The sequence below is a fragment of the Acanthopagrus latus genome, chromosome 8 (genome assembly GCF_904848185.1).
Source record: "Acanthopagrus latus isolate v.2019 chromosome 8, fAcaLat1.1, whole genome shotgun sequence".
In the NCBI taxonomy this organism is placed as follows: domain Eukaryota; kingdom Metazoa; phylum Chordata; class Actinopteri; order Spariformes; family Sparidae; genus Acanthopagrus; species Acanthopagrus latus.
In genome coordinates this window covers 1,132,599-1,157,497 of record NC_051046.1, presented here as the reverse complement: position 1 = coordinate 1,157,497, position 24,899 = coordinate 1,132,599, and the positions used below count along the sequence as shown (strand labels likewise).

Genomic DNA, 24,899 nt, shown 5'->3' with positions numbered 1-24,899 from the left:
TCACAGCGGGAGGAAATCAAGAACCAAGCAGAACCAAGGAGCTGATTCAAGGAAAAGGAGGAGAGTCCAGTCTGCATCAGTGGAGCTGAGGTGGAGCAGGTGATCAGCTGATCACTGCTCCTCACACACCACCCTGTTAGAAAGGTTCATTTGCAGAGCAGGATCCTGTTCGAGCAATAAGAAGCATCCTGACTGAAACATGACAGACAGTCGCTGTTTTAACTTCCCTCCACTCTTAGAAAGACGTTTGTCACGTACACTTCATCATGTTTCCTGAAGGCGGTGCTGCTCGCCGCCTGCTCGTTCTGCCTTACTGACTAATGGAGCAACAAAAAGTCGTCTTGGAGAGTTTGACACTTGGTCTGACTTTGCAGGAGGTTCTTATATAAACTAAGTCATTCTCTGGATAATCTCTTTAACCTTATCACCGTATATTTATTCATCTCCAGACCGCCGGGCCTCGCCGCACGACGCCGGCCATGGCCACGCTCACTCAGCCAAAACTAAGGTGATTACTGGACGGGTGTCGGTGTGGACTGTAAGCTGGGAGGATCCGGGCCCACTGCTGGGGACACAAATGGGATTTGTCTCTCATGCAGAACATCACACGTGAATTTTCAGGCCACAGCAGCAGAGGAGGCATTACAGAAATCCCTGCTCACCTTGGAGGCAGCTCAGGCTGCAGGTGATGCTGTCATTAGCCACAAATACAGGCTGAGAGCCACCCGACAGCACGAAAACCCAGCAGAACTAACCGGGCCGGGCCGCCTCTGAACACTGTCCTCCTGTGTGGGGTCGTTACACAGCGATTAGCCATCAACAGAACCACAACCGACTGAACCACAGAATGGATCTGAAGGAAGCAAGCAGTGACGCGTTACTGTAAGTTACAACAAGAGGATCAAATCTGAACATCACAGAGCAGCAGGACGGTCCAACAGAACCAGAACCAGGACACACTGACACATCCAGGTGACACAGAGCTGCTCTCAGGCTCATGAATGTGTCCAGGCTTTCATTAAGGTTTTCCAGGAAGTCTAACCCAGAAGCAGAGCTGAGCAGAGGATCCATCAGACATTCACTCCAGAACCAGAGTCCGTTTCACCTGGTGCTGTCAGTAAGAGGAGGTCCGTCAGCAAGTTACTGTTGGACTGAAGCAACGACACTTCAGTCATTTCAACACCTGCTGGCTTGTTCTGATTTGTGGAAATGATGGTTAACGATGGTGATTTACTGGATTTAAGAGCAACTCATATTCTATATGTTCTGTTATTAGCCTCCGGGTCATGTGACCCAGTGAATCAGAACCAAATCCAAAATGTCTTCCTGTCCTAGTTGAATGAGACACACCAATTTTTTTATTGACTTTCTTTGGATTTCAGCACTTCAAATAGATTTCATGTATAATCAATATTTCTTTCAGTAGCTTCCAGGTCACATGAATCAAATCAAACCCAGAACATCTTCGTGTTCTGGCTCAATGACACGTGAGCGACCATCACAAAGACGCTCATGTTCACAATTCTCAGGTTCTTTACAGCCAGGATCAGGACCGAGACCGAGGCGAGGACGTCTGATTCCCTCCGACTGTTTTTCTTTTGTGCTCTTCTTTGTCTCGTATCCTGTTTGTCTTCACGTTTGTCTGATAAAATGTAATAATGTGTTCCAGCCTCAGGAGTCCAGCAAACAGCTCATCTGATGCTCCGGCAGCTCTGATGATTGCATCTGTAACGTCTGATATTTAATCAACCACCTTTCAGCAACGTGACGGCGAAACACCGTCCGCTGTGGTGAATGATATGAAACGACATCTAGAATTAGATCATCGTCTTATTACAAGTATTCAGTTTATTATGATATCAAACAGCAAATCTTCACATTTGAAACCGGAGAATATTTCTGTTTGAAAGTAAAACATTTAATCATGTCCACTTGGTTTCTGTCTGTCAATCAATCCACAATTCATTTCACTGATTCTGTTACTGTTCATTGATTTGCTGACTGATCTGTTAATAAAGGATCTATAACATGAGACAACACCTGAAGCAGCAGGTGTGATGTCATCATCTCTCTGTCTGACACTCAAACAGCAGGAAACAGAGAAAATAAACTATTTAATTAATCAGTTCTTCATTTTGGTCAAGTTGCAAGAAAACTCATTGAACATTTTCTGGTTCGAGCTTCTTAAATCTGAAGATTTGCTGCTTTTCTTCATTATTTCTGACAGTAAATAACCTGAAAAAGTCAGCAAGATGTTCGTGAGCGCGTCGTTAGCGTTAGCTGTCACTCTCGTGGTTGGTTTGACATTCTTGGCGAATTAAATGTTCGAGCATTTAATTTCCATTTTCAGTTTGACGCAGCAGTAAAATACATTTTAAAAACATCCTATTCAGCCACATAAATGTTTAACTGATCAGTCGACACACTTTCACTTCAGCATGTCAACGAGCTGCAGCTTGTTCAACCTGTTCACCGACTCAGAACTTTACTTTACCGACGGCTTGTTAAACTGAAACCACTGACAAAGTTGATTTTTGTGTCTAATTCCCAACTAAACAATCACCGACTCATCGGGCTCGTGGGACTGTCAGGTTGACAACATGAGAATGAAGCACAAAAATCAACTTTTCACACAATTATGACCTTTAAGTCACAAATCCAGCATATTTCAAAAAGGTGTAAACTATCGTCAGGATTTAGGGGCCGTCCACGTGGAAACACTTCTGTGTGTAAACGCACATGTTTTGCATCGTTTTGGTCTTTTTTGAAACTTGGTCTCAGGGTGGAAAAATGTGAAAACGCCGCCCTTGCGTTCTCGTGTGGACAGTGAATCCACATACTTTGCGTATCGATGATGCCATTTCTCCGCCCCTCGACCTCTTAACCCCGCGACATCTCATAACAACAACAACAATGGTGGACTACATGCTTGTGTTGGTGCTGCAGAAGATATTGAGCCTTTCAGGGTTACTACGATTGTTCCTCTGCTGCTACACTGAGCGAAAAAGAATGATAACCACCAACTAGCCATCTTCATCTTCTTCTTGTCCTGTTCTGTTTCTTCTTCTACTGTCTGTTTGTATACAGTGCACAAGCTTCATGCACATGCTCCGTCTCTTCTTCTCTGTTTTGGTGAATTTCAAGCGCCACCTATAGGCTGGAATATGAACTACAGCGCGTTGAGTTGTTTTCAGTGGATCCGTTTGGACGCAAATATTCTTGAAACGATGCCGAGGAAGGCGGAGGAAAGACAGATCGTTTGGTACATGTGGACATGTTTAAACTGTGAAAACTTTTTGACCTTTTGGTGTGGAACAGAATTTACCCATCAGCCTGTTATAGATTATTAAGTGTTAACGCGTCTGCTCATTGTCTTGTGTTTCACAGAGTTGCTCACAAACACATCACTGTGTTTCATCATCATCATCATCATCATCATCATCATCATGTGAAATGTGAACTCTCTATTTACACATCTGGAAATATGGAAATCTCAGTCTTAATCTTCCTCACACTCTTCAGATGGAACCTGTCAAACCACTGACAGCTTTAAAACTCTGGTGAGGTGAACTGAGTGCAGGTGTTTTAGCTGATGATTTATCTGATGATTTATCTGATGATTTGAGATAATTTCTCCGTTAGTTTGCTGTCCTCACTGTGTTGGTGCCAAGTCTCCTCTATAACACAGATCTGTGACCTCAGTGGAACAATCCTGGTTAATTTAAATTATAAAATAAAAAGTAACAACAGCAACAGTCCAGAACTTCAGAGATACTCAGTTCAATACAAGACAAAGTGACATTTGACAATGTGAACCCTCAACCTGTCATTTCTGCATGAGAAATCAACAGACTGCCAACATGACAACTGTTCAGGTGGAGGACTCGGACTGGATCAGCTCTACTGAGCGGTACCGAGGCTCTCAGGAGAGCACAGTGAGGTAAAGGTGGTTCCCTCTCTGAGTGTTGGTGGACTCAGACAACCCGACAGCTTCACCGAACAGAACTCCACACCGACTTCTGTTACATCAGTCTGTTTATCCACATTTATTCACAGCAGCACCAGAACCGAACCGGCCACACACACACACACACACACACACACACACACACACACACACACACACACACACACACACACACACCTCCCCACTTCCACCTTAACAGCAGTTCTGCTCGAACACCTTTAAGCTAACTAGCTGACCCGGGAGCTGCTGCTGCAGTTTGACCTGTGTGCTAACAGCTAGCCGCGGAGGCTAACTGGACTTTTAACAGCGGTGTCGCGGACACAACAAGATGGCGGCTGCAGCGGGTCGTTAAACCGAGCGGGGCAGAACCGAGCCGGCACTCTGCGGCCGTTTGAATCACAACTTGACCCGTGAAACTGGAGCTAAAGCTACAGAGGCTAACACACCTACCAGCAACGTGCGATCAGGCTTCCTGTTGTTGACATACGTCACGTGTCGCCCCCGGGGTCCTAACATCCGCCCGACTCATGTCCGATGATAAAGAAATATTTATAACCTTTAATGACCATAGTTTATCTGTTAAAGGTTTGTATGAACAGTTTGTGATTCATGTTAATTACATTAAAACTTTTTAATTTAACCTTAATACTTTATTCATCTGGGCTGCACACTGCCTCACAGCTAGAAGATCGCCGGTTCGCGTCCCGGTTGGGACGCCTGGGATCTTTCTGTGTGGAGTTTGTATGTTCTCCCTGTGCAAGCGTGGGTTTTCACCGGGTACTCCGGCTTCCTCCCACAGTCCAAAAACATACTGAGGTTAATTGATCATTCTAAATTGTCCGTAGGTGAATGAGAGTGTGTGAGAGTGTTCGTCTCTATGTGTGGCCCTACGATGGACTGGCGACCTGTCCAGGGTGTCCCCTGCCTTCGCCCTAAGTCAGCTGGGATAGGCTCCAGCCCCCCCGCGACCCTGCAGAGGATTAAGCGGCGTACATAGAATATGTACAGATGATGGATGGATGGATGGACTTTATCCATCTGTCACTGCAGGCAGCCACACTGTTACCATGCATCACAGTTGAGTTACAGCTCAGTCCTCCTCCTGAGGATATAAAGTCCTCCTCTCTTCCTCCTGAGGATATAAAGTCCTCCTCTCCTCCTCCTGATGATATAAAGTCCTCCTCTCCTCCTCCTGATGATATAAAGTCCTCCTCTCCTCCTCCTGAGGATATAAAGTCCTCCTCTCCTCCTCCTGAGGATATAAAGTCCTCCTCTCCTCCTCCTGAGGATATAAAGTCCTCCTCTCCTCCTCCTGAGGATATAAACTCAGGTGAAGTGTTGTAGTCCACAGAACAGTTCTGGAGCTTTACAGTAAAACAGAGTTGAATTCAAACAGAAAACTACTGAAACTGAAACATGGAGCTGGTCTGGTGTAATTCAGCCCCTGAGAGCCCAAATAGATTTAAAAAGCAGTTATTTACGCTCTTGTTTTAAATCTTTACTGTAGCTGCTGGGCTAAAAGTGTTAGCACGCACCTGGTCTGACTCAACTGTGTGCCGCGGGCGTTAATAAAGTCGTTTGAGTCCCATTAATGTGACATAAATGAGCTTTAACCCACAGTGACTCCGTTTCCTTTCCACTCAACTTCAGTTTTATTAAACTGAGTTTTACACTCAGCAGAATGACATAAAATGTCTCCGGCAGAAAAGTGATGATACTTTATAAAAACGGTTCTGTCAAACGAATGCTGACGGACAACTGAACACACTGCGCTTAAGATCAAATAGAGAACGAGTACAAACTGCCTGAGAACAGGAGGAGCGGTGGAGGAACTGTAGATGAAGGAGAGGTTCAGTTTGAAGCGGGAACCGGCGGTTTGAAAGGAGGCGTTGCTCTTTTATGATAAGGAGGCCGGCTTCTCCTTCAGGGCTTAATTAAAAGTGGGATGTAGAGGGAAGCCATTATCAGACCGGCAGCCTCACACCACCGTTTCTACCGCCATAATATTTGCTGAGGAACCACAAATGAGAGGTTACTGCACATTTTGGTTGCTAATACTAACACAGTTTATTCTCCTGGTGTCTTTCAAAGGGAACATAGTAAGATATTTACTCTTTAATTGTGGTGCAAACAAAGAAATGGAAACAGAATCGAGGAGAAAAAGAATAAAGAATGTAGCGTTTAAAACAATGAATAGATTAACAGAATGAGTGTGGAGGCAGAGCGTAACTGTTAAAGCCTCACATCAGGTACAAATAAAGACGAATAAGGAGAATCTACAGATAGTGAGACAACAACACAAACAGAACAGGACCACAGACGACAACAACACTGTTTCATCCGACCCGTCGGAGAACAACGTGATGTTCCTGTGATGTCACCGCTGAGCCGCCACGCTGTCGCTGCACCGTACTACACATAATACACATTACAAGTAAAAGCACCTCGAACATTTATGGGCCCCTGACTCCGTATTCATCGCTTGATTCAGCAGAACCTGAAGTCATTGGACCGCTTCAGTGATTTTACAAATTCTGATTTACACCAAAAAAACTGTTTAAAAATAAGAGGGTTTTTTTGTCATAAAATAAAAAAACAAACCTCTAAATTGTCCTTAAGTACTTGAGTAAATGTACTTAGTTACATTCAGCTGCTGGTATTGAGTGATGCTGTACTTTGGGTTTGTATCATTTATTTCACTCTGTAATTGTTCACGGTGCAGTGTGTAAGATTGTCCACCTGTTTGAATTCATTCTCCAACAAACTGGGGCAGCATATCAGCAGGCTAACTGCTAACTGCTGCTAACCATAAAGCTAATGTTAATTTGCTAGCTTAGTTAGCCGTGCAACTAGCTGGAGCACTGAGGGATTGTCAGTGTTGACACCGCAGACCTCAGGCCCGGAGCTAACAGGTTAGCATGCTAACTTCAGTAGATACCTCTGCAGCACAACACATCCGATGTTTGTGACAAAACAACAAACTTTTACATACTGCCCCTTTAACTCTGTTGTTATTGTACCTCTGCAGTGTGTGTGTGTCACTGTACAGGAGACTGACAGAGGCGAGCAGGAGAATCAGAGCCCTCTTGGCTGCTGGCTGACATTGACCCATGTGGGCGGCTCTGCCCACATAATGACATCTTCTGAGGCTCCCCGGCTCTAAACAGAACCGGCACTGTAGGTGCTGAGCCGGCAGTTGCTATGCAACAATTCGTCGCCGGCAGCATCCAGGTTGGACCTGAGTGGAGAGCAGCAGCCAGGCGGCGGAGGCGGTGGTTTGAATGTGTTCAGCAGGGTTTCTGCAGCTTCCTGGTAGGCGAGCTGTCACTACATCAGATTGTATGAAAGCTTAATAAGTGGCACCGGGCCACAGCAGCAGCTGAGTGAGGTACAGTAGAGCTGTATCACACAGGAGCAGGATGTAAATACAGAGAAACAGACCAAAGTGGGTCATGTAAACAAATCTAATGTGTGATGTGTGATCTGTTTGTAGAGACGGAGGATGAATCCACACTTCTGGTTTGGCTCGAAAATGAAGCTGAACGTGTCAGATGAGGAAAATATCTCCTGTTTCCTTCCTGAGCTGTGATGAAGAGACATCATGGTGGTCACATACAGTTCTGTTTACCAGACATTTAATCTACACATGAGTACCTCAGAGGAGTCTCTGGAGGGGAAGGAGGGGTAACAACCAGCCAGCAGGAGAAGATGTCAGCAGTAAACCACAGATATGTTCACATTTGTATCACGAACATGGAGACAAAAAGCAGATCTCTGAACATCTCCAGCTCATTCTGCAGGAGAAGAAGCAGGTGTTTTAAAGTAAAAGCAGGTTTTGAGCCTAAACCCGAGCAGACAACAAGCACAGCATCATCACACCTGAAGGAATGTTGAAGTGGTGTTCAGGCTCTTTTCATGTGGAGCTGTATGAAGTATTTATCCCCAGGCAGTGAATCAGCTGCAGTAGATGACATCAAGATTACAATCTGACGTCTCAGTAATCATATTCAGACAAAGCTTCGCTCATCTGGTTTCCTGTTATGTTGAAAACGTGACTCTCAAAGACAAACGTCGTCCTTTACTGGTATTTTAACAACCTGAGATTAAATCTGGACATCATGACTCAAACACGCTCCTGCCTCATCTGACAGCATGTTGTCTCTGTGAGCGTGGGCTGCTGCTGGAGCTTCTCTCTGCTTTTTAAGAAAAAAACACCAACACAGAAACAAACATCTCTCGCTGCTGGGAGCTGAAGACTGATGTGACTCATCTGGGAGCTACGGTCTAAATCAGAACCCACATCATATCTGGGCTGCGTCTGTCTGCGGCTGCCTGCCCGCCCGCCTCTCTCCAGGGTTTAATTAGAGCCGCTGAGCTCCCTGTGAATAATGTAGCACCTGAACACACCTGAGCGGGCAGCTGGAGAGAGGCCGAGAGAGCACCGCCCTCAGAGGAGAGAGAGAGAGAGACAGACAGACAGAGAGAGAGAGAGAGAGAGAGAGAGGATGGAAGGAGACTTCTGAGGATTTAAAGGTTTCATCTCAATTTAATCAGCACATTAAAGAACAAACAGAAAGATGAACTTGTTATTTATGGAGGTCAGTCGTACTTTCATTCATCTGATGCTCCTTCATTAGATGATTTTCACATTTAGATGAACTGTTCCTTTTTAAATCTACATTTAAATCTACGTTTCCAACATTTACTCAAACACAATTTTTATTTAATTGTACTTCATTTGAGTATTTTCCTATTCAGACATTATACTTCCACACGGCTTCATTCAATTGTTTCTACCCCACTACATTTATTTGATCATTTAAATTACTAGTTACTTTACAGATTACATCTCAGCTGAAGTAGTGCTTCACTAGATTAATTTATTTGATCTATAACAGATTAAAATAATCAACCAGGCTGAAAATAATCAGTCAACCTGCGGTACAGTATACAGGTTATACACACGTATAAATATGCTGTATATATATAGTATTTATGTATATGTAGTATTTATTTCAGTCAATTAATACTGACTGATATTATTAGTATAATGTTACGAACAGTATTTGTGCTGAATTGCTCTGTTTGTGTTTACAATTCAATTGGTGGATATGAATTTTAGTGAAGTCTTAAATGTTTTCAACAAAGTTTGACATTACAAGTAAAAGATCCTGTGTCATTAAAAGTCAACAATATCTTACTCAGACTCATTATATTCATTTTTATAATCAACAAACTACTTTTTGATTTTCACGATAACAATGGCAGCATCTCAAAAAGTGTTGTATTTTTTTGTATAATAATAATAATAATAATAATAATAATAATAATAATAATAATAATAATAATAATAATAATAATATGTAATGTACAGTCTAAGATGTCAGTGTTAAACATTGAGTGGAGTAAAACATTTGTCTTGTCTTGTGTTGTCTTGTCTTTATTTGTATCTGATCTATTGTTTAATAATAACATCAATAATACTGCTAATGTTATTGATGTACTGTATAATTCTATCTAACAGCATGAAGATGGACAAAATGACTGGATCATGTTTGTCTTGGAGAAACAACAGAGTCGAGTGGCTGCAGGACGATGAACTCTGGGCTGTTTGTGCCACCTGGTGGTCAATGTTCAGTAACACATCAACACTTTACTGAGAGAAACTTACAGTGTGAACACAAACAGAACCTTTAATCAGCTGGATCACCAACTGAGCAACTGTCAAATCCTCTGCACACGGACCCACAGGACGCCCAAGATCCTCAGAGTCACTGTGTGTCCACAAACTTATAATAATGTTGTGTTTAATCAAGTTGACCCTGTTTTACTGCAGCCATGACAGTGTTTCCTTTACTACTGCTACTGAGGATGAGCAGATAATACAGGAGAATCACCAGGGGACTGAGGGGACATTTTACATGATGCCTTCAGGGCCACGTTCAGAGTGTAGAGGTGAACAAATCCCAGCATTCAGCCACATTCAACTGTCATGTAAATGCTCCCCTATAACTCATTAGGATTAATTAATCTTTAATCAACACTAATTGCTTGAAAACCTCTCACAAAAATAAAAACTTTAACCCGCATTTATCTCGTCAGTCACGGTGTACTTCAAGAAAACACTGTTTGAATAATAGTCTACATTCTGAACACAATAACACGAGATTTAATGACGGTTCAAAACACCTGAATGCACCGTGGCGTGTTTGTATTTTACCTGAAGTCCCTGAAGGCAGCATACTACTTTCCAACCTCTGATTGGTCCGTTCGCCGCTGTTTTCACCACATGACACCCAAAATGGCCGCCTGCGACGCGAGTAAAGACGGTATGTTGAGTTTTCAGACGTGTCGGTGGCTTTAATGCGGCTGTTTCGAGCTCGGAGCGGATTGTTCGTCTGTAAATAAACTCAGAGTCTGTCGGACATTAATGAAGCTGAAACAGGCGCGAGATGTTTACTTTGTAATGAGGCTAAACAGTTAGCAGCTAGCCGGCTATGCTAACAGGCTAACCTCCTGCTGGAGCTACAGTGACTCAACTGCAGTTTTAATGACAGAATATTATTAACTCTCACCCATGTTACAACCTGTTAATGTGTTAAATTAAGAGGGTAACACCTGTCCGTCACTTTCCACCTGTGTGTGTGTGTGTGTGTGTGTGTGTGTGTGTGTGTGTGTGTGTGTGTGCTGGTTGATGTTGGCTCATGTCCCTCTCTCAGGTCAGGACAGTATACTGGAGCCGCTGTGTTTTCCAGAGCAGCCAGCTGATGGCACCAGTGCTCCCAGTCTTCAGGGCCCCGGCTCAGAGCTGCTGGTGTGTCTGTTCTGCCCCGAGTCCGTCCCCCTGCAGCAGAAAGACCTCCTCCTCAAACACCTGCTGCTGGAGCACAAGCTGGTCATCGCAGACGTCAAACTCATCGCAGACCTCCCAAAGTACGAAGCGTAGCGGCAGGTTACTGAATCATCCTCCGTCATGTTGCAGGTGAAGTGACGCTGATGCTCTTCTGATGCGTTTCCTGTTTCATCAGGTACATGTTGTACTGGAAGGGCAGATTCCTGGAGCAGCCGGTCACAGATTTCTGCAGCGTGATCAAGACAAACTCGACCGGACCTGTCGGTGAGTTCACAGCTGAGGAACCTTACAGACACTGACACACACAACGGCTCCGATCCTTCACTGCAGACGTTCAGTAGCCAGCAATCCGTGGGATGATCTAACCCTAACCCTACATGTAACAGCATGTTTACAACCTGCTTGTGTTGTCCGGTGTTATTCTGTCTGTCTGAGTGTTTAGTTTTCCTTCGTTTAGTTTTACATTTCTCTGCTCAAAGAAAGACTTCATGTTCCTGAAGAAAAGCTGCCTAGCGATGCACATATTATAACGCTTGTCTGATTTAAAGGTCGTCCTCCTTTTTGCTCTCACAGAGAAGCAGGAGGACTATTTCCTGCTGTGTGACGTCCTTCCAGAGGACCGAATCCTCCGAGAGAGGCTCCAACAGAAACGACTGGTGAGTGTCTGACACCAAATCCAACATCAGCCTCATCTCGGCGCCACTGTAGAACTCTGCTGTCATTTTCTGACCTGCTGACATTAATGTGAAAGCTAAAACACATCTTGTAAGACGACACAATCCAAGCCAAAGTTCACCAGATTCCTTTTAATGATAGAACTCTCCAGTCAAATGAGAGATTGTCGGTCTGCCCGTTTCTTCACACTCACAATGTCTCAGCCACAATGAGTTGTTCTTCTTCCTCTGTGGTGTTTGTCTGACAGTGTTTCTCTTCCTCTGTGGTGTTTGTCTGATGGTCTTGGTCCTCCACAGGAGGAGGTGTTGGAGCAGCAGCAGGCGGAGAGAGACGACAGCAGCTTCCATCACGTCTGCATGTTCTGCAGCGAAGAGTTCACAGGAAACAGGTACAGCACATGGAATGCTGCACTGACAGCAGGGAGCCGGTCGTTCAGCATGTTTCAACTGTTGCATTGTGGGTAATGTAGGTGCTGGCTTTCCAAAAGGAAGAAGACCGTGTAGAATAAAAAATGTGACTCTGCTGTATTGATTTTGATCATTTGTTTTTAAACCATCTGTGATGAGTCCAACAGTGTCTTTTAATAAACTTTAACGGGTTAGAATTAGCAGATTTTTATATTAACGTCGTCACTGAGGTTGTGTATTTAAAAGGAAAATGTGACCACATCATTATTTACTTAAAAAATACTTCATATGTGACATTTTGTGGTCCTCATGAGGAACTGTAAAACATTTTGTGTGATACTGTATACTGTGTGATGTCACATCACCATATAACCAGATCTGAACTCTCGTCTCACAGCACGTAAGCAGCATGATACCGATGTGTTGCTCAGCTTCCACCTCTCTGTCTTCAGGTCGTCTCTGCTGAACCACATGGCCCGAGAACATTCCTTCAGCATCGGACTGCCGGACAACATCGTCTACTGCAAACAGTTTCTGGAGACTCTGCAGAACAAACTGGACAAGTGAGAGAACAGACTGATGATCATGACAACAACCTCACATCATTTAGTTTAATATGACATTTTAAAATATTCACATGTTGACCAATAATCCAGCTTTCACCAGTTTCTATTATAAATGGACCAAACGGACCCGACAACCTTCTGGCGATGCTAACTGTGATTGTCTGTCCTCCCGTCAGTCTGCAGTGTTTGTACTGTGAGAAAACCTTCAGAGATAAAACCACACTGAAGGATCACATGAGGAAGAAAGCTCACCGCCGCATCAACGCCAGCAACCACGAGTACGACCGCTTCTACGTCATCAACTACCTGGTGAGACTTCAACAAGAATATCCTGCTTCAACCCACTGGTCCCAGTTAGTGGACCTTACTTCTGACCTAAATATAACTAAATGTAAACCTAAATATTATTTTTCATGTGATAGAGGGTCATATTAAAAGATGCATTTCACATTTGAGAAGCTGAACTTGTTGAATGTCAATAGAACAGTTAGTATTTTGTCAGGTGTGTTGTTTCCTGTGATGTTGGTCTAACAGAGGGACAGATTGAGCAGTAGATAAATGTTGTGTGGAGCATCAGGAGGCTTCTGTCTTCACGTCTGTCTCTGCTGTCAGGAGCTCGGGAAGACGTGGGAGGAAGTGCAGAGTGAGGACGACCGCGAGCTGGTAGATGACGAGGATGAGTGAGTATCTCCAGCAGGAAGCAGGAAGGTCAGGAAACATCAGCCGGAGGCCGAAACCTCAGATTTTACTGACTCTCAGTGTAAAGTCTGATTTATCTCCTGTGAGGAGCTTTAAAGTGAGCCGGCTGACTGTTTCTGACACTCGTCAGTTCTGTTGTATCTCATGTGTGAAACGTTTGCGTCGCCTCTCGTCTTCGGCTGTCTGACTTCTCTGTCTGGTCCACAGTGATTGGTCGGACTGGCAGGCTCACCCAGTGTCTGCTGTGTGTCTGTTCTGTGATCATCAGTCAGAGACGATGGACCAGATCTACACACACATGAAGGTACAGCAACGAACAGTCAGTGGTTTCTGCTCAACGGGCCTGAAATGATTCATTTCTGACGTGATACTGACGAGATGCTTGATGCAAGAAAACATCCGTGTTGGGTTCTGATCACAGGAACATGGGGATTTCTGAAATCTAAGCTTCTTCTCTGACTTTTAATCTTTTACTTTATTGTTTAGGAGGCTCATGGCTTTGACCTCCACAAGCTGAGGACAGAACTGAGTGAGTGAAACCACTAAGAGAATGAATACTAACATGTTGAACTGCTCCATCTTTAAAACATCATCTTCAGGATTAAAGGAAGATGTTTAGTGAGGACTGATGTGTTCAACACATCACTGCACACAAGTTTACTTCAGTCCATATGGTAGAAAAACCAGAAACATCTTTCAGATTAACACATTTAAAAGTTTGATCCTGTGTATGATAAAATTCCAGTTTATTAATGAAGTGATAACATTGTTTTTTAACATTTAGTTCACGTACTCACGTCCCCGTCCTGCTCTGTCGCGTCCCATCCTCAGATCTCAGGTTCTACCAGCAGGTGAAACTGGTGAACTTCATCCGGCGGCAGATCCACCAGAGCCGCTGCTACGGCTGCCAGGAGAAGTTTGACTCCAGAGAGGACGCCGTCCGTCACATCGTGGCTGACGGTCACGTGATGAAGCTGCCGGACGTGTCGACCTGGAACCAACCGCAGTAAGTTCAGCAGCTGTAGCTCATATTTTCATGTCCGGCTCCAGAACCTGCTGCTGGACTCGTTCGACACACGTGATGATACATGACTGAAGCTTCTTTAGATGTTCTCACTAAAAGGCACAAATATCGGAAATGTTAAAATTCTTAGTTTTAAGTTACAACAACACTAAAGTTAACATCAGTGGACTCAGAATGTGTAAATACTCAGACAACTTTCTCTTAACACACAAACATGATACACACACTGTTACACTCACCGTATCCTGCATCAACTCTTCATAAATCTGCTAAAATATCTTAGAAAAAACACATTTTCTTGCCTTGTAATCGTCATGTTTGGAAGTTTTCCTCAGATGTGTTGTCCTGCACAACATTTCAGGATGCATATTTTGCAAAATTGACTCAATAAAATTTAGTGAAGGCTACACACAAGACTCTGAACACGCGAGCTGTGCTAAGACCTCGATCTCTCCTCAGGTATTACTTCCCCACGTATGAGAACGACGCCCTCCTCTGCACGCTGTCCGACAGCGACGAAGACGAAGGTGACGAAGTGAATCACGGCGAGGACGTCCCGGTTATCGCAGAGGACATCTCCAACCTCAGAGCGCTGAAGCAGACCAGCGTCCTCAACCAGCTGCTGAAGAACAGAAGCTCCAGCAGTTAGGACCAGGGACAACGGCTGGACTTTGTTGGGACTGGTTGTCCTCTGAACACCGGAGCTGAGGAAAACCTGCCGCATCCTTCAACGTGTCCTCACTGCATGTGACTACGTAATGAGACGCAATGTTGGACGCTGTCCTCACTGACTCTGTTGCCATGGAGCTGTGATGGAGACGGATTGATGAGTTGTGTTCTTACGTTTTAGACAGAAAACACACGTTGTGTTCTGGGATGTTTCCACGTTTCTCTCCTGGTTTTACTGACCAGAAACTTTCAGCTCGCTCCAACCAGCTGACACATTATTTATGATGTTGTTGTAGAAGGAGACGCTCCAACAGGAAGTGATGAAATCAGGCTGATCTTGCTGGTGTGAACCTTCTGGCACTTACACAAAGCTCTTCATTAAAACAAGTGATGCACTTTAAAGCCATCAGCAGCTTTTACAGAAGAGCAGCTCAGCTCAGATGTTGGTCAGCTCTTCTGCCTTTACTTGCTGCTAATTTCCATTCAAGCATTAAAGTTAAATACAGGCACGTTTCCTTGAATATTAGATTTATTACCGAAGGTAAAAACTTTGTTCTGTCCTGTAAATGAAATTCAAACTACAGCTTGTCCTGAATGACTGAAGGTACAAACATGACAACAGATTAAACACTCAGTCTGTTAATATTAAGACTCCCTGAGCTTCACACGGGACGCAGAGGATTCAGAGACAAACATCTTTCTGTTAAATAAACGTTGGGTTCTTCTACTTCACAGTCTTGTTGTTTTTAGCCGGAATGATGTTCTGCGTGGCTTTTCCAAGTGAAACCTGCCGTATGGTGGAGCCGAACTGCAGCGTGCTCAGCGTCTCCGCCTCGTCCTTCGTGTCTGGACTCACGTTGATGAACACGCAGCACTGCAGAGGAACCAGAGGACACGAGTGTGAGTGACCCTGTCTGATCGATCAGGAAGCTTTAAAATCACAACAATCTGTCAGCTTCATACAACAGTATGAAGCCAGTATTCAGGAGAATATTCATAGAATATTAACATGAAATATGAAGCTCTAACTCGCAGCAGTATCTCTGTGGTCGTGGCATCATTCTAATGTTTCCTGCAGTCTTTCAGGAGCTCACACATCGTTCCTCTGTGGTAAAGAAACTTCTGTGATTATAAAAAGATGGTGGGTACCTTTGCGTCCCCGCTGAGGCAGGGCTGCAGGAGGAGCGTGAGCTTAGAGTTCCTGAAGGGGACGTGGAGGGCGTTACACCTGAGAGCACTGAACACCTGGAGGAGAGACGACAGACCTCTGAGCTGAGTGTTAATACTGTATACAGGTGGTGTGTGTGCGCTCCAGTTAACAGACTTCCTGTACTGACATTATTCAGTCTGGCAGGAGAGTCTGATTCACTAAAAGAGTTGTGGATTCAGAAGAGTCGTAGAACTGAACCAGGTCCTCGGAGGTTCTGTACCTGTCCCAGAGCTGTCAGGGATTTATTGATGGCGGCCGCCTCCACCAGCCTCTGACCCTCGGCCTCCGTCTTGGCGATTCGTTCAGATCCAGCGAGGTCGCACAGGGTCAGCGTACCGCGGGACGTCAGTCCTGACACTTCGTCCGAGCCCTCCACCTCCAGCGCCACCACCAGGTGAGACCGAGAACTGAGGAGGAAGAGGAAGAAGATGATGAGGTGAAATCTGAGTTTCATCAGTAAGACTCCTCCTGCGCTGCATCAGAGCACCTCTGCGTGTTCATCTTGGTCGATGCGATCTTTCGGTTCTTTTCACCCGTTTCCATGACGGCGAGGATATCGGCCTCGGTCTGGACCTGGATCTGGGTCAGTCCTGGGACCGACACCGACTTCCCCTGGACTCTGATGTCCAGAGCAGCGTCAGAGTTTTTGGTCAGAAGGTCTTTCAAAGTCTCGTTATAAATCTCCAACATGGAAATCTGAAAGTGAGCAGAAGTTTGGTGAAGTTCAGCTCCTGACCTGCGTCACCAGTCACACCTGAGTAACAGTGAGAATACTGAGCTAAAATACATTTACTGGTGTACTGAAGTGCAGTTTTGAGGTACTTGCTGTATCAGTGTTTTTAAATTATCATCAGATGGGAATTAGAATATGAGAACATGTAAATATATATACACTTTTATTTGTACATTTGACATCATATACTTTTAACCAAGTATGTTTAAAGTAAATTAACAAAGAACAGAACTTGATTAAAAGTCTCAGATAATAACTGGACTTAAATATCAAACCAATTATTGTATTTGATTTTCAGTATTTTGAGTGTTTAACTTTTATCAGCTTGCAGATAAATTAATTAAAAAATATTCTACTTAGACTCTGATGCAACATGTAATCTGCAAAGTAACTAGTAACTAAAGTTTTAAATAAATAAATGTAGAAGTACAAAATTTGCCTCCTAAGCAGTCATGAAGTGTTACAGTATAAAGTAGCAGTAAGTTCAGCCATTAGACAAAATATTCAACATTTGTGAAAATAAACCTGCAGTTAATTTTCTTGATCATTAAAAAAATAAAATGTCCAGAGTTATAAAAAGTATTCAGAAGTCATATCTCAATAAAAGCAGAGATATAATATTATTACCTCAGTAACATTGAAAGTCACCTGTACAAACAGTATGTGATAATAAATATATGTAATAAAAAGTTTAAGTTAAAGTTAATTACACATTTAAATACTGTGTGTCCTGTTTTATAGTTACCAGTAACTTCAGTTATCAGATCAGTGTAGTGGAGTAAATAGTAGAATATTAGTATAAAGATATATGTAGTATACATAATGTTCTTACTGTAAATACAGTTCAGAGTAAATGTACTTTGTTACGTTCCATCACTGCTTTAGATCAGTAACATAATTATACTTTTTATACTTTATGTTCTTATTTAAAAAATCCCAAAAAGACAAATTTATCCTGCTTGATGTTGGATCTTTGTATGACAGTAGTTTTACCTTCAGACTGTAGGAGACCTTCTCTTTCTCTGCACAGATACGTAGCAGCTCACGTATAGACCTGACCACACACACACACACACACACACACACACACAGGTGTGTGAGGTGACATCAGAGCGTTGTGTTGCTGTCGTTCGTCTCTGACAGTGAAACTCGACCTCTCCCTGTAAACTGACTCTGTCAGCGCTGAGCTGTCGCTTCACCTCGTAACATATTGATGAACGGTTGTCGGGTGACACGTCACATAACGAGGAGCAATTAGTCTCATTTGGCCTCTGACAGCGTCTCATTGTTCCAGGCAGAGCAAACACACACATTTCAAACGAGTTCGGTCGATAAAAGCTTCGTCCTCTGCAGACGTTCAGAAGAAACAGACTCAACTAACTCATCTCACCTGTTAGGTTGAGCTGTGTCAGTGTGACACCAGGACCAGCGCCAGGGTCCCGAGCTGGACCAGCGCCAGGGTCCCGAGCTGGACCAGCGCCAGGGTCCCGAGCTGGACCAGCGCCAGGGTCCCGAGCTGGACCAGCACCAGGGTCCCGGAGCTGGTCCAGCACCAGGGTCCCGGAGTTGGACCAGCACCAGGGTCCTGGAGCTGATAGAACTGACTTTAGTTCATCGTGTTTAACGTGTGAAAAAAGCTCTGCATGGAGTTTTCTTTCCAGTATTTCCCAGAATTTAATTTGGGCCCTGACGTAACTGCTTCTTCTTCTCTGATGGATTTCTGCCCGCTGCCTTCCTGTGAAGTGCAAGATGGCGGCTCCAGAAAGACGATCTTTGATTTTGAAGGAAACCAAAACGTAACATTGACGCTCAGCGTTTGGCTCCGTGCAGAGTTTCAGATCGACTCAGAGCCAGAAAAACATCAGAGCCGCTCATCAGCAGGTCCAAACTGAATGGGCATGTGTATTTTTCTCTACACATACAGTGACAGACAATATTCATTTAAGAAAACAAAGAAGACAAAAGAACAAACATGACACGTTAAAACAAACTAAGTTCATCTCAAGCATGTTGAAATAAATATTTAGCTTTCAGCTCCTCAGCAGTGAATCAAACTTTTCTCACTGACCCAAAACTCTGAATACACCTGACTGTCAGGAGTGAAGATGTTAATGTTCTGAGATTCAGGAATCGGAATCAGAGTCCAGGTATCAGAATCAAACATGTTTTAATGATGCCAGCTCTCACCTGATGTTGACTCCGGGGTTCTCCTTGCTGCCCATCATGGTGTAAGTCTTTCCTGAGCCGGTTTGTCCGTAGGCCAGGATACAGACGTTATATCCGTCCACACAGGAAGTTATCACCGGCAGAGTTCCTGCAAACACGTCCTCCTGCAGGAGGAGGAGATGCCAAAGCTGGTGTTATGATCTGGCCATGAGTCTGTTTAGAGTGGTTGAAGGTGGCAGTGAGAGGTGGAGGTGAGTCCTCACCTGCGTGCTGCTCTGAGGGTAAACCTTATCAAACACAAACTTCTTCCTGCTTCCCTTCTGGACGACCACCACCTCCTGGTCGTCGGTCTTCTCCACGCAGGAGCTGGAGGCGTTGGTCTTCCTGCAGCGACAGAACACACGGATGTTCCCCTGCAGCTCCAGCAGCTTGTTGTACAGACTCTTCCTCTCTACCGCCTCCTTCCTGTACAGAGATCGCAGCTCCTCCACCTCCCCGGCCGCCTCCTGCTCCAGCAGGGGCAGCTTCCCCGCGGCGCCCTTCAGCTGCTCCAGCTGGTTCTTCATGTCGGTCAGCGCCTGCTGAATGGTGGATCGAAGCTGCTTGTTGGAGACATTCAGCTCTCGGGTCAGACGGCTCACCTGGCAGAGTTGGCCCGGTTCCACTGCGGGCTCTGTGATGGGTTTGACAGGAGGGATGGAGGGAGCCTGGCGGTTCAGGAGGGATCTGATCTTCTCTCGTGCCTCCTGCTGGTCGGCCTCAAGCTCAGCCAACTTCTGGTTCAGGTGCTGGATGACATCGCTCAGGTAACGTACCTCCCTGGCCAGGTAGCTGTTCCTCTGGAAGAGACTGTCCACCTCCTTCTCTTTAGTCCGGAGCTTCAGCCTCAGGTCCTCGATGACCCGGTCCCGCTCCAGGAGGGCTCTGCAGGGTCAAAGCAAGAATTAAGTCTGTTTATTCTAACTTTAGATTCCGCTTTAAGACAGACAGCTTGTTGTTGATGCGTGAACACTGAGGAGGAACTGAGTTTGTCGCGGACCTGAAGGAGTTGAGGTCGGTGTAGTTGTGATCTCCACTCGGAGAGGACTGCAGGAGGAGTTCTCCAAACATGGTGAGGTAGACGGAGATGACCTCTTCAGGGTCGTAGTTACACTGTCTGAGTGCTGCAGTGATCTCCTTCTGGTCCACCAGACCCGGCAGAGCGGACTGCAACACAGAACCACACGGAACACAGATCACCCACAGTACACTCACACTGGGACTGCAGCTAATGATGACTTTGTTTATCTCACCTAATCTGCTCATTTATTTATCTCTTTGTCCATAAAATCTATAAAATTGTGCAAAATGCTCATCACATCCTTCAGCAAATAGTCTTTTTGTCCGACCAACAGTCCAAAACCCAGAGACTCTTCTATCCCTTTCATAAATGACTGATTGTTGCAGCTTCATCTCTTTTCTTCAGAACTCACTGACCACGTCAACAGGTTGTGTACAGACAGAACAGAACCATGGTCCTCCTCACCATGACTCGCTGGACTCGAGCTTTGACAAACTCGACGTTCACCTCCCACTGCAGCGGCAGCAGCAGCCACACACCCGACTCCGGATCCCAGAACCTGCAGATATTCACCCGCTCCTACAAACATCAGCACCGGTGAGAGAACAGAACTTAAAGTAGAGCGACTGGATGGACACAACAGAGGACGTCTCACCTCGAACATGTAGGTCATGACGCTTCCTTTTCCTTGGATGTAGATGCTGCCGGTGCGGTCGTCCTCCCTGACGGTCGGCTGGCTGCTGGCTGCAGTCTGCAGCTGACCGGAGCCCTGAGGGGACAAAATATCTCAGTTTGGTCGGCTGCGGCTGAATGTGTAGTTTGTAATGAAGGATTCATTTCATCTGTAGTGAAACTAACAGACGGACAGACCTCATTGTTGGCGCTGATGAAGTGTCCCTGACTGTACCACTCCTTTGGAAATGGCTGCAGGTTCTGGTAAAGGCAGGGCAACAATGAGGAGTCAGGTGTGACAGGTGAACCAGAACTCAGGCAGAAACCATCAACGGAGGACAAAACTGAAGTTTGACGACATTAAACAGCCAAACAAATATCCCAAAACACGACTCCAGATCCTTTACTGCCTCTTGAATGTGTTTTTTTGTTGAGACTCCTGTTGGTTTACTAAAGATTCCCAACAGAACCAAAGTGATAAAGACTGTCAGACTTTGGACTCAGGTGGAGGTGGTGCTTTCCCACTAAAGGAAAACGGACTAAAGTTTCTGCAGATGGTCGAAGACACAACAAAAGGTTTTTTAGTTTAAGCCTCCTGTGATGCTGCTGTTAATATTCACTCAACTCGACTGCAGAAAACTCAAATCTTTCTTCAGTCAGAAAAAAGACGGCAGAGGAGTGTCAACAGGGTCCAATTGGATCAGAACTTCAGGCTGAATGATTCTGTTAAGTTGCTCTGCAGCAAGTGAACACAGGTGTCTGAACACCCTGATTGGCTGTGAGCTGCTGTCACTCGTTAACTAGGAGTCAGTCTGCAGACCTGAACAGGTGAGCTGACTCTCCTCAACATGACTGCAGTGTGAGGAGGAAGTTAAATCCTTTACTGCACTTTAGTTACGTTTATCAGCACTGATGTTGTCTGTTTTGGAATAACAGCAAAAACCAGAACATTGTGTGCATGTAGACAAGGACAGAAATCAAACGTTGTTTTCTTGTTTTTTGTTCCTGAAGGCGTCTCACTGTGTTTTCATTAAGGTGACATGGACTTTGTGTTAGAGGATAAATGACAGAAGGAGTTATTTATGTACTGAAACCATCTGGAGATGAAATAAACAGTCCTCAGGATGTTAAACCTGCTGTCCACGGAGCAAAGTGTTTTACTTCTCAGTGTGAAGTTCCCACCTGAGACTCGTCCACGTAAACTCTGTTCCCGTGGTGGTTGAAGCAGCTGTAGAGCGTCCCGTTGTTGTGGAGGAAACTCTCAAAGTCCAGAGAGACTTCTTCACCTTCAGCCACAGTTTCCTGACAGCAGGAAGAGTAAGAAGGTCAGATTCAAACATGTTAACTGACCAACACCAACGTTCAACAACAGACGAGGGAAAGAGCGGCTGGAGTGTAAAACCTGCAGAGAATTATAACCTCAAAGTCCACTAATATGAAAACATGAAATAAATTATATAAAGATGGTCGATTCTCATCTTTTTTCAAATGTTATCCTCTGTAGTCGACCTGGTGATCATAGAGCTACAAACTGAGGATGATTTATTGCTTCTCAAAGATAATTTAACAAAGTTTGATGTTCCTGTTTGAACATTTGGTCTAAATGTTTGATTTAAAATGGACCATGTGTTGATATATTATTAACATCGTGCTGGAACAGAATCTTTTCTACTTGTTTCAGTTCTAGTCGCTGATTTCAGTTTGTGATTTTCATAACAGAGCTGAGACACTGATGTAAATATTGGATAACATGACAGTCGTAATATGATCGCACAGATACATTATTGATGTTTGAGTTAATATTTTAAAAAGCTGCTCACAGTATCTGGAGCTGGACTCTTCTCTTCTCCTTCTTCTTCTTCTTCTTCTTCTTCTTCTTCTTCTTCTTCTTCTTCTTTGTCTTCTTCTTCTTTGTCGTCTTCTTCTTCTTCTTCTTCTTCTTCTTTCTCCACTGGCTGCACGTTTCTCTCTTCACTCTTTAACGACTGAATATCCACAGTGTGACTCTGCGGTGTCACTTCATCCTCGTCTGCCTGGAAACACAAACAGTGAAGAAGGTCGCTGATTTCACACCTTTATTACATCATAAACATTTTACATGAAATAAATATGTTGTCAAATTGTTTGTATTTGAATTTTGTGCTGCAGTTTTTATTATTTTACAGTAATTTCCTGTTTATCCTCAGTGTTTGCTTTGTACAGCACCTGTAACTCTGCTTTTATAATTGTATTATTATTGCATTACATTTTATACACATTACACATTCATACTGTGTAGTTACACTCGACATATATCTTTATATAATGATGTATCACATTTTAATCAGGTTATATATGAGTCTGTATACAAATCCCTTTATAAAGAAAAGAGTGTTTATAATCTTTATATCTATTATTTATTGAGCTGTAACAGGACAGTTTCTCCACTGAGTGATCAATAAAGTCTCAACCCATCTTTACTTAATAAAAGTAGCAGTACTGTAGTGTGTAAATAATCTGTTACAAGTAAAAGACCTGCATAATAAACATTTTACTTAATATCAAGTAAAAGTAGATGAGTGTCAACAGCTTTTATTTATTATCTGTTAGTTGGTTTGTATTTGTTTTAATCATCTAAAACTGTGAGTAAATGAAGCAGCATGTTTCAAGTATTTAGTTACATTCCAAAAGTGACTCTGATAAACCAAACATATAGAAGTTTACCTGCAGGGTGGCGTCGCTCTGCCTCACAGGTGTGGAGGACCGGCCGGGCTCGGGCTCGGGCTCGGGCTCAGCCTGACCCGCTTCCAGCCTCTCGGGCCGGGATCCTTCACCGACCGACGCCCCGCTGCCCATCCTGACCCCGACAGACAGACAGATAGAGAGAGAGAGAGACACCTCTGCACAGAGAGGCGGACAGGACAGGTGGTGACGTCAGGTGCAATCTGACACACCTGACCACGTGACACAGAGCTGTTACATCACAGCTCTGGAGGTTGTGTCTGCTGAAATCTGGGAAAATAAAGTTTTAGATGTTATACAGAAAAATAAATATAAAGGTGTTTTAGAGTTTACAAAGAGTGAAACTGATGTTCAGCTCGTCTGTCTAATGTTTTCTACTTCTAATCATTAAGATTTCACTTAAATTAAAGTTTTACCGTCGAGTTTCAATGTTACAATTATTTTAGAATGATCACAATCATAAGAAAAAGATTATTAAGGAACGTTTACCACAAATAATGAAGCTACTAAACTCCAATATATAATTTTTGTTTCCATTATCAACCAGTATAACTTAATATCAGTAGTGAAAACAAAAAATCAATATCAGGTTGAATATAATGTATAATTTCTGCACACGTCATATAAAATTCAAGTCAGGTGTTTGTCATGTCAAGTCATGTTTTTGTTACATTCATCCGACTTTTAGGATTTTATTTGATTAAAATCTTCTCTGTAAATAAAAAGACTGAAAACAAAATCATGTGTGCTGATAAAATGTTGCAGCTGTTGATTGAAATCTGGCTGTTAAAATGTAAAATAACAGCTTAAAAAGAAACGATTTCTCAGACTGGATCACCTGAACACTACTCAGGTGTGTTAACTTGTTTTTATTCATCCTGACTTTTTAACACAGTAATGTTCACAGTTGTCATTTTTCCCACTGCACCTGAAGGCAGCTCCTGCAAATTTTGTACCTCACTAGGGGGCAGCATCAGTCTATGAACAGGGTTTAGAGCTGAGCATGAACTGATGATCACTGAGTTCATTCAAACAGTCAGAAACTTCCTCTTCCTGTTTTGGTTGAGCAGAGGATCATGTGCTTCTTCTGTCTTTTATTTCAGTTTCCTTCATTTCTCCAGAAAAATCTATTTTATTATGTGATTCAGAACAATAAGTGAAGCAAAGAAGTTGTCTTGGGTCAAAGTAAACTTATATAAAAGTGCTGTTTCCTTTGGGTCAGCCTGTTATCAGACCTGATATTCAGCCTCTCTGATGTTCTGGGTGGTGAAATGAAAAGGCCGCTGGAGTCTGCAGGGACGCTTCAAGAGTCACACTTGTTAAAGGCTTTTTGTTTCCGTCCGGCAGCTGGTTCCTGCTGCAGGACGAGACACTTTCACCCTTGTGTTATCTGAATGTCTGGAGCAGCTGGTGAACTCCGGCAGATATCTGCATCTGCATGTGCCCCTGAGCAGTGAAATCCTCACTGATTGCCTCG

The 24,899-nt window shown here is 43.9% G+C and overlaps 3 protein-coding genes and 1 long non-coding RNA gene across 4 annotated transcripts in view; 2 read left to right on the top strand and 2 right to left on the bottom strand.

Moving 5' to 3' along the window:
• The window catches only part of immp2l (inner mitochondrial membrane peptidase subunit 2), a 107,393-nt gene extending 102,911 nt beyond the window's left edge, over window positions 1-4,482 (bottom strand). The window contains exon 1 of the mRNA XM_037108508.1: window positions 4,418-4,482. The gene's annotated coding sequence lies outside the window, so the exon portion shown is untranslated. The remainder of the gene's footprint in view (window positions 1-4,417) is intronic.
• A 2,574-nt stretch (window positions 4,483-7,056) lies between these two features.
• LOC119025133 lies at window positions 7,057-9,167 on the top strand. The gene is made up of 2 exons (XR_005076700.1): window positions 7,057-7,355; window positions 7,461-9,167. It is a non-coding gene; the product is annotated as an uncharacterized LOC119025133 (long non-coding RNA).
• A 1,061-nt stretch (window positions 9,168-10,228) lies between these two features.
• Window positions 10,229-15,587, top strand: znf277 (zinc finger protein 277). Its single transcript, XM_037108500.1, has 12 exons — window positions 10,229-10,296; window positions 10,687-10,900; window positions 10,996-11,084; window positions 11,394-11,476; window positions 11,792-11,883; window positions 12,355-12,465; window positions 12,645-12,777; window positions 13,081-13,148; window positions 13,375-13,471; window positions 13,654-13,696; window positions 13,999-14,173; window positions 14,651-15,587. Exons 1-12 carry the CDS (start codon window positions 10,257-10,259, stop codon window positions 14,838-14,840), a joined length of 1,335 nt encoding a protein of 444 aa, XP_036964395.1. The 5' UTR covers window positions 10,229-10,256; the 3' UTR covers window positions 14,841-15,587.
• On the bottom strand, window positions 15,550-23,536 carry LOC119024129 (kinesin-like protein klp-3). Its single transcript, XM_037106616.1, has 14 exons — window positions 23,405-23,536; window positions 22,522-22,734; window positions 21,884-22,003; window positions 20,900-20,962; window positions 20,685-20,798; window positions 20,495-20,608; window positions 20,009-20,175; window positions 19,233-19,893; window positions 18,991-19,133; window positions 17,797-17,857; window positions 16,558-16,766; window positions 16,291-16,477; window positions 16,010-16,105; window positions 15,550-15,734 (listed from the first exon to the last, which is right to left on the bottom strand). Exons 1-14 carry the CDS (start codon window positions 23,534-23,536, stop codon window positions 15,585-15,587), a joined length of 2,430 nt encoding a protein of 809 aa, XP_036962511.1. The 3' UTR covers window positions 15,550-15,584.
• Window positions 23,537-24,899: the final 1,363 nt, after the last annotated feature.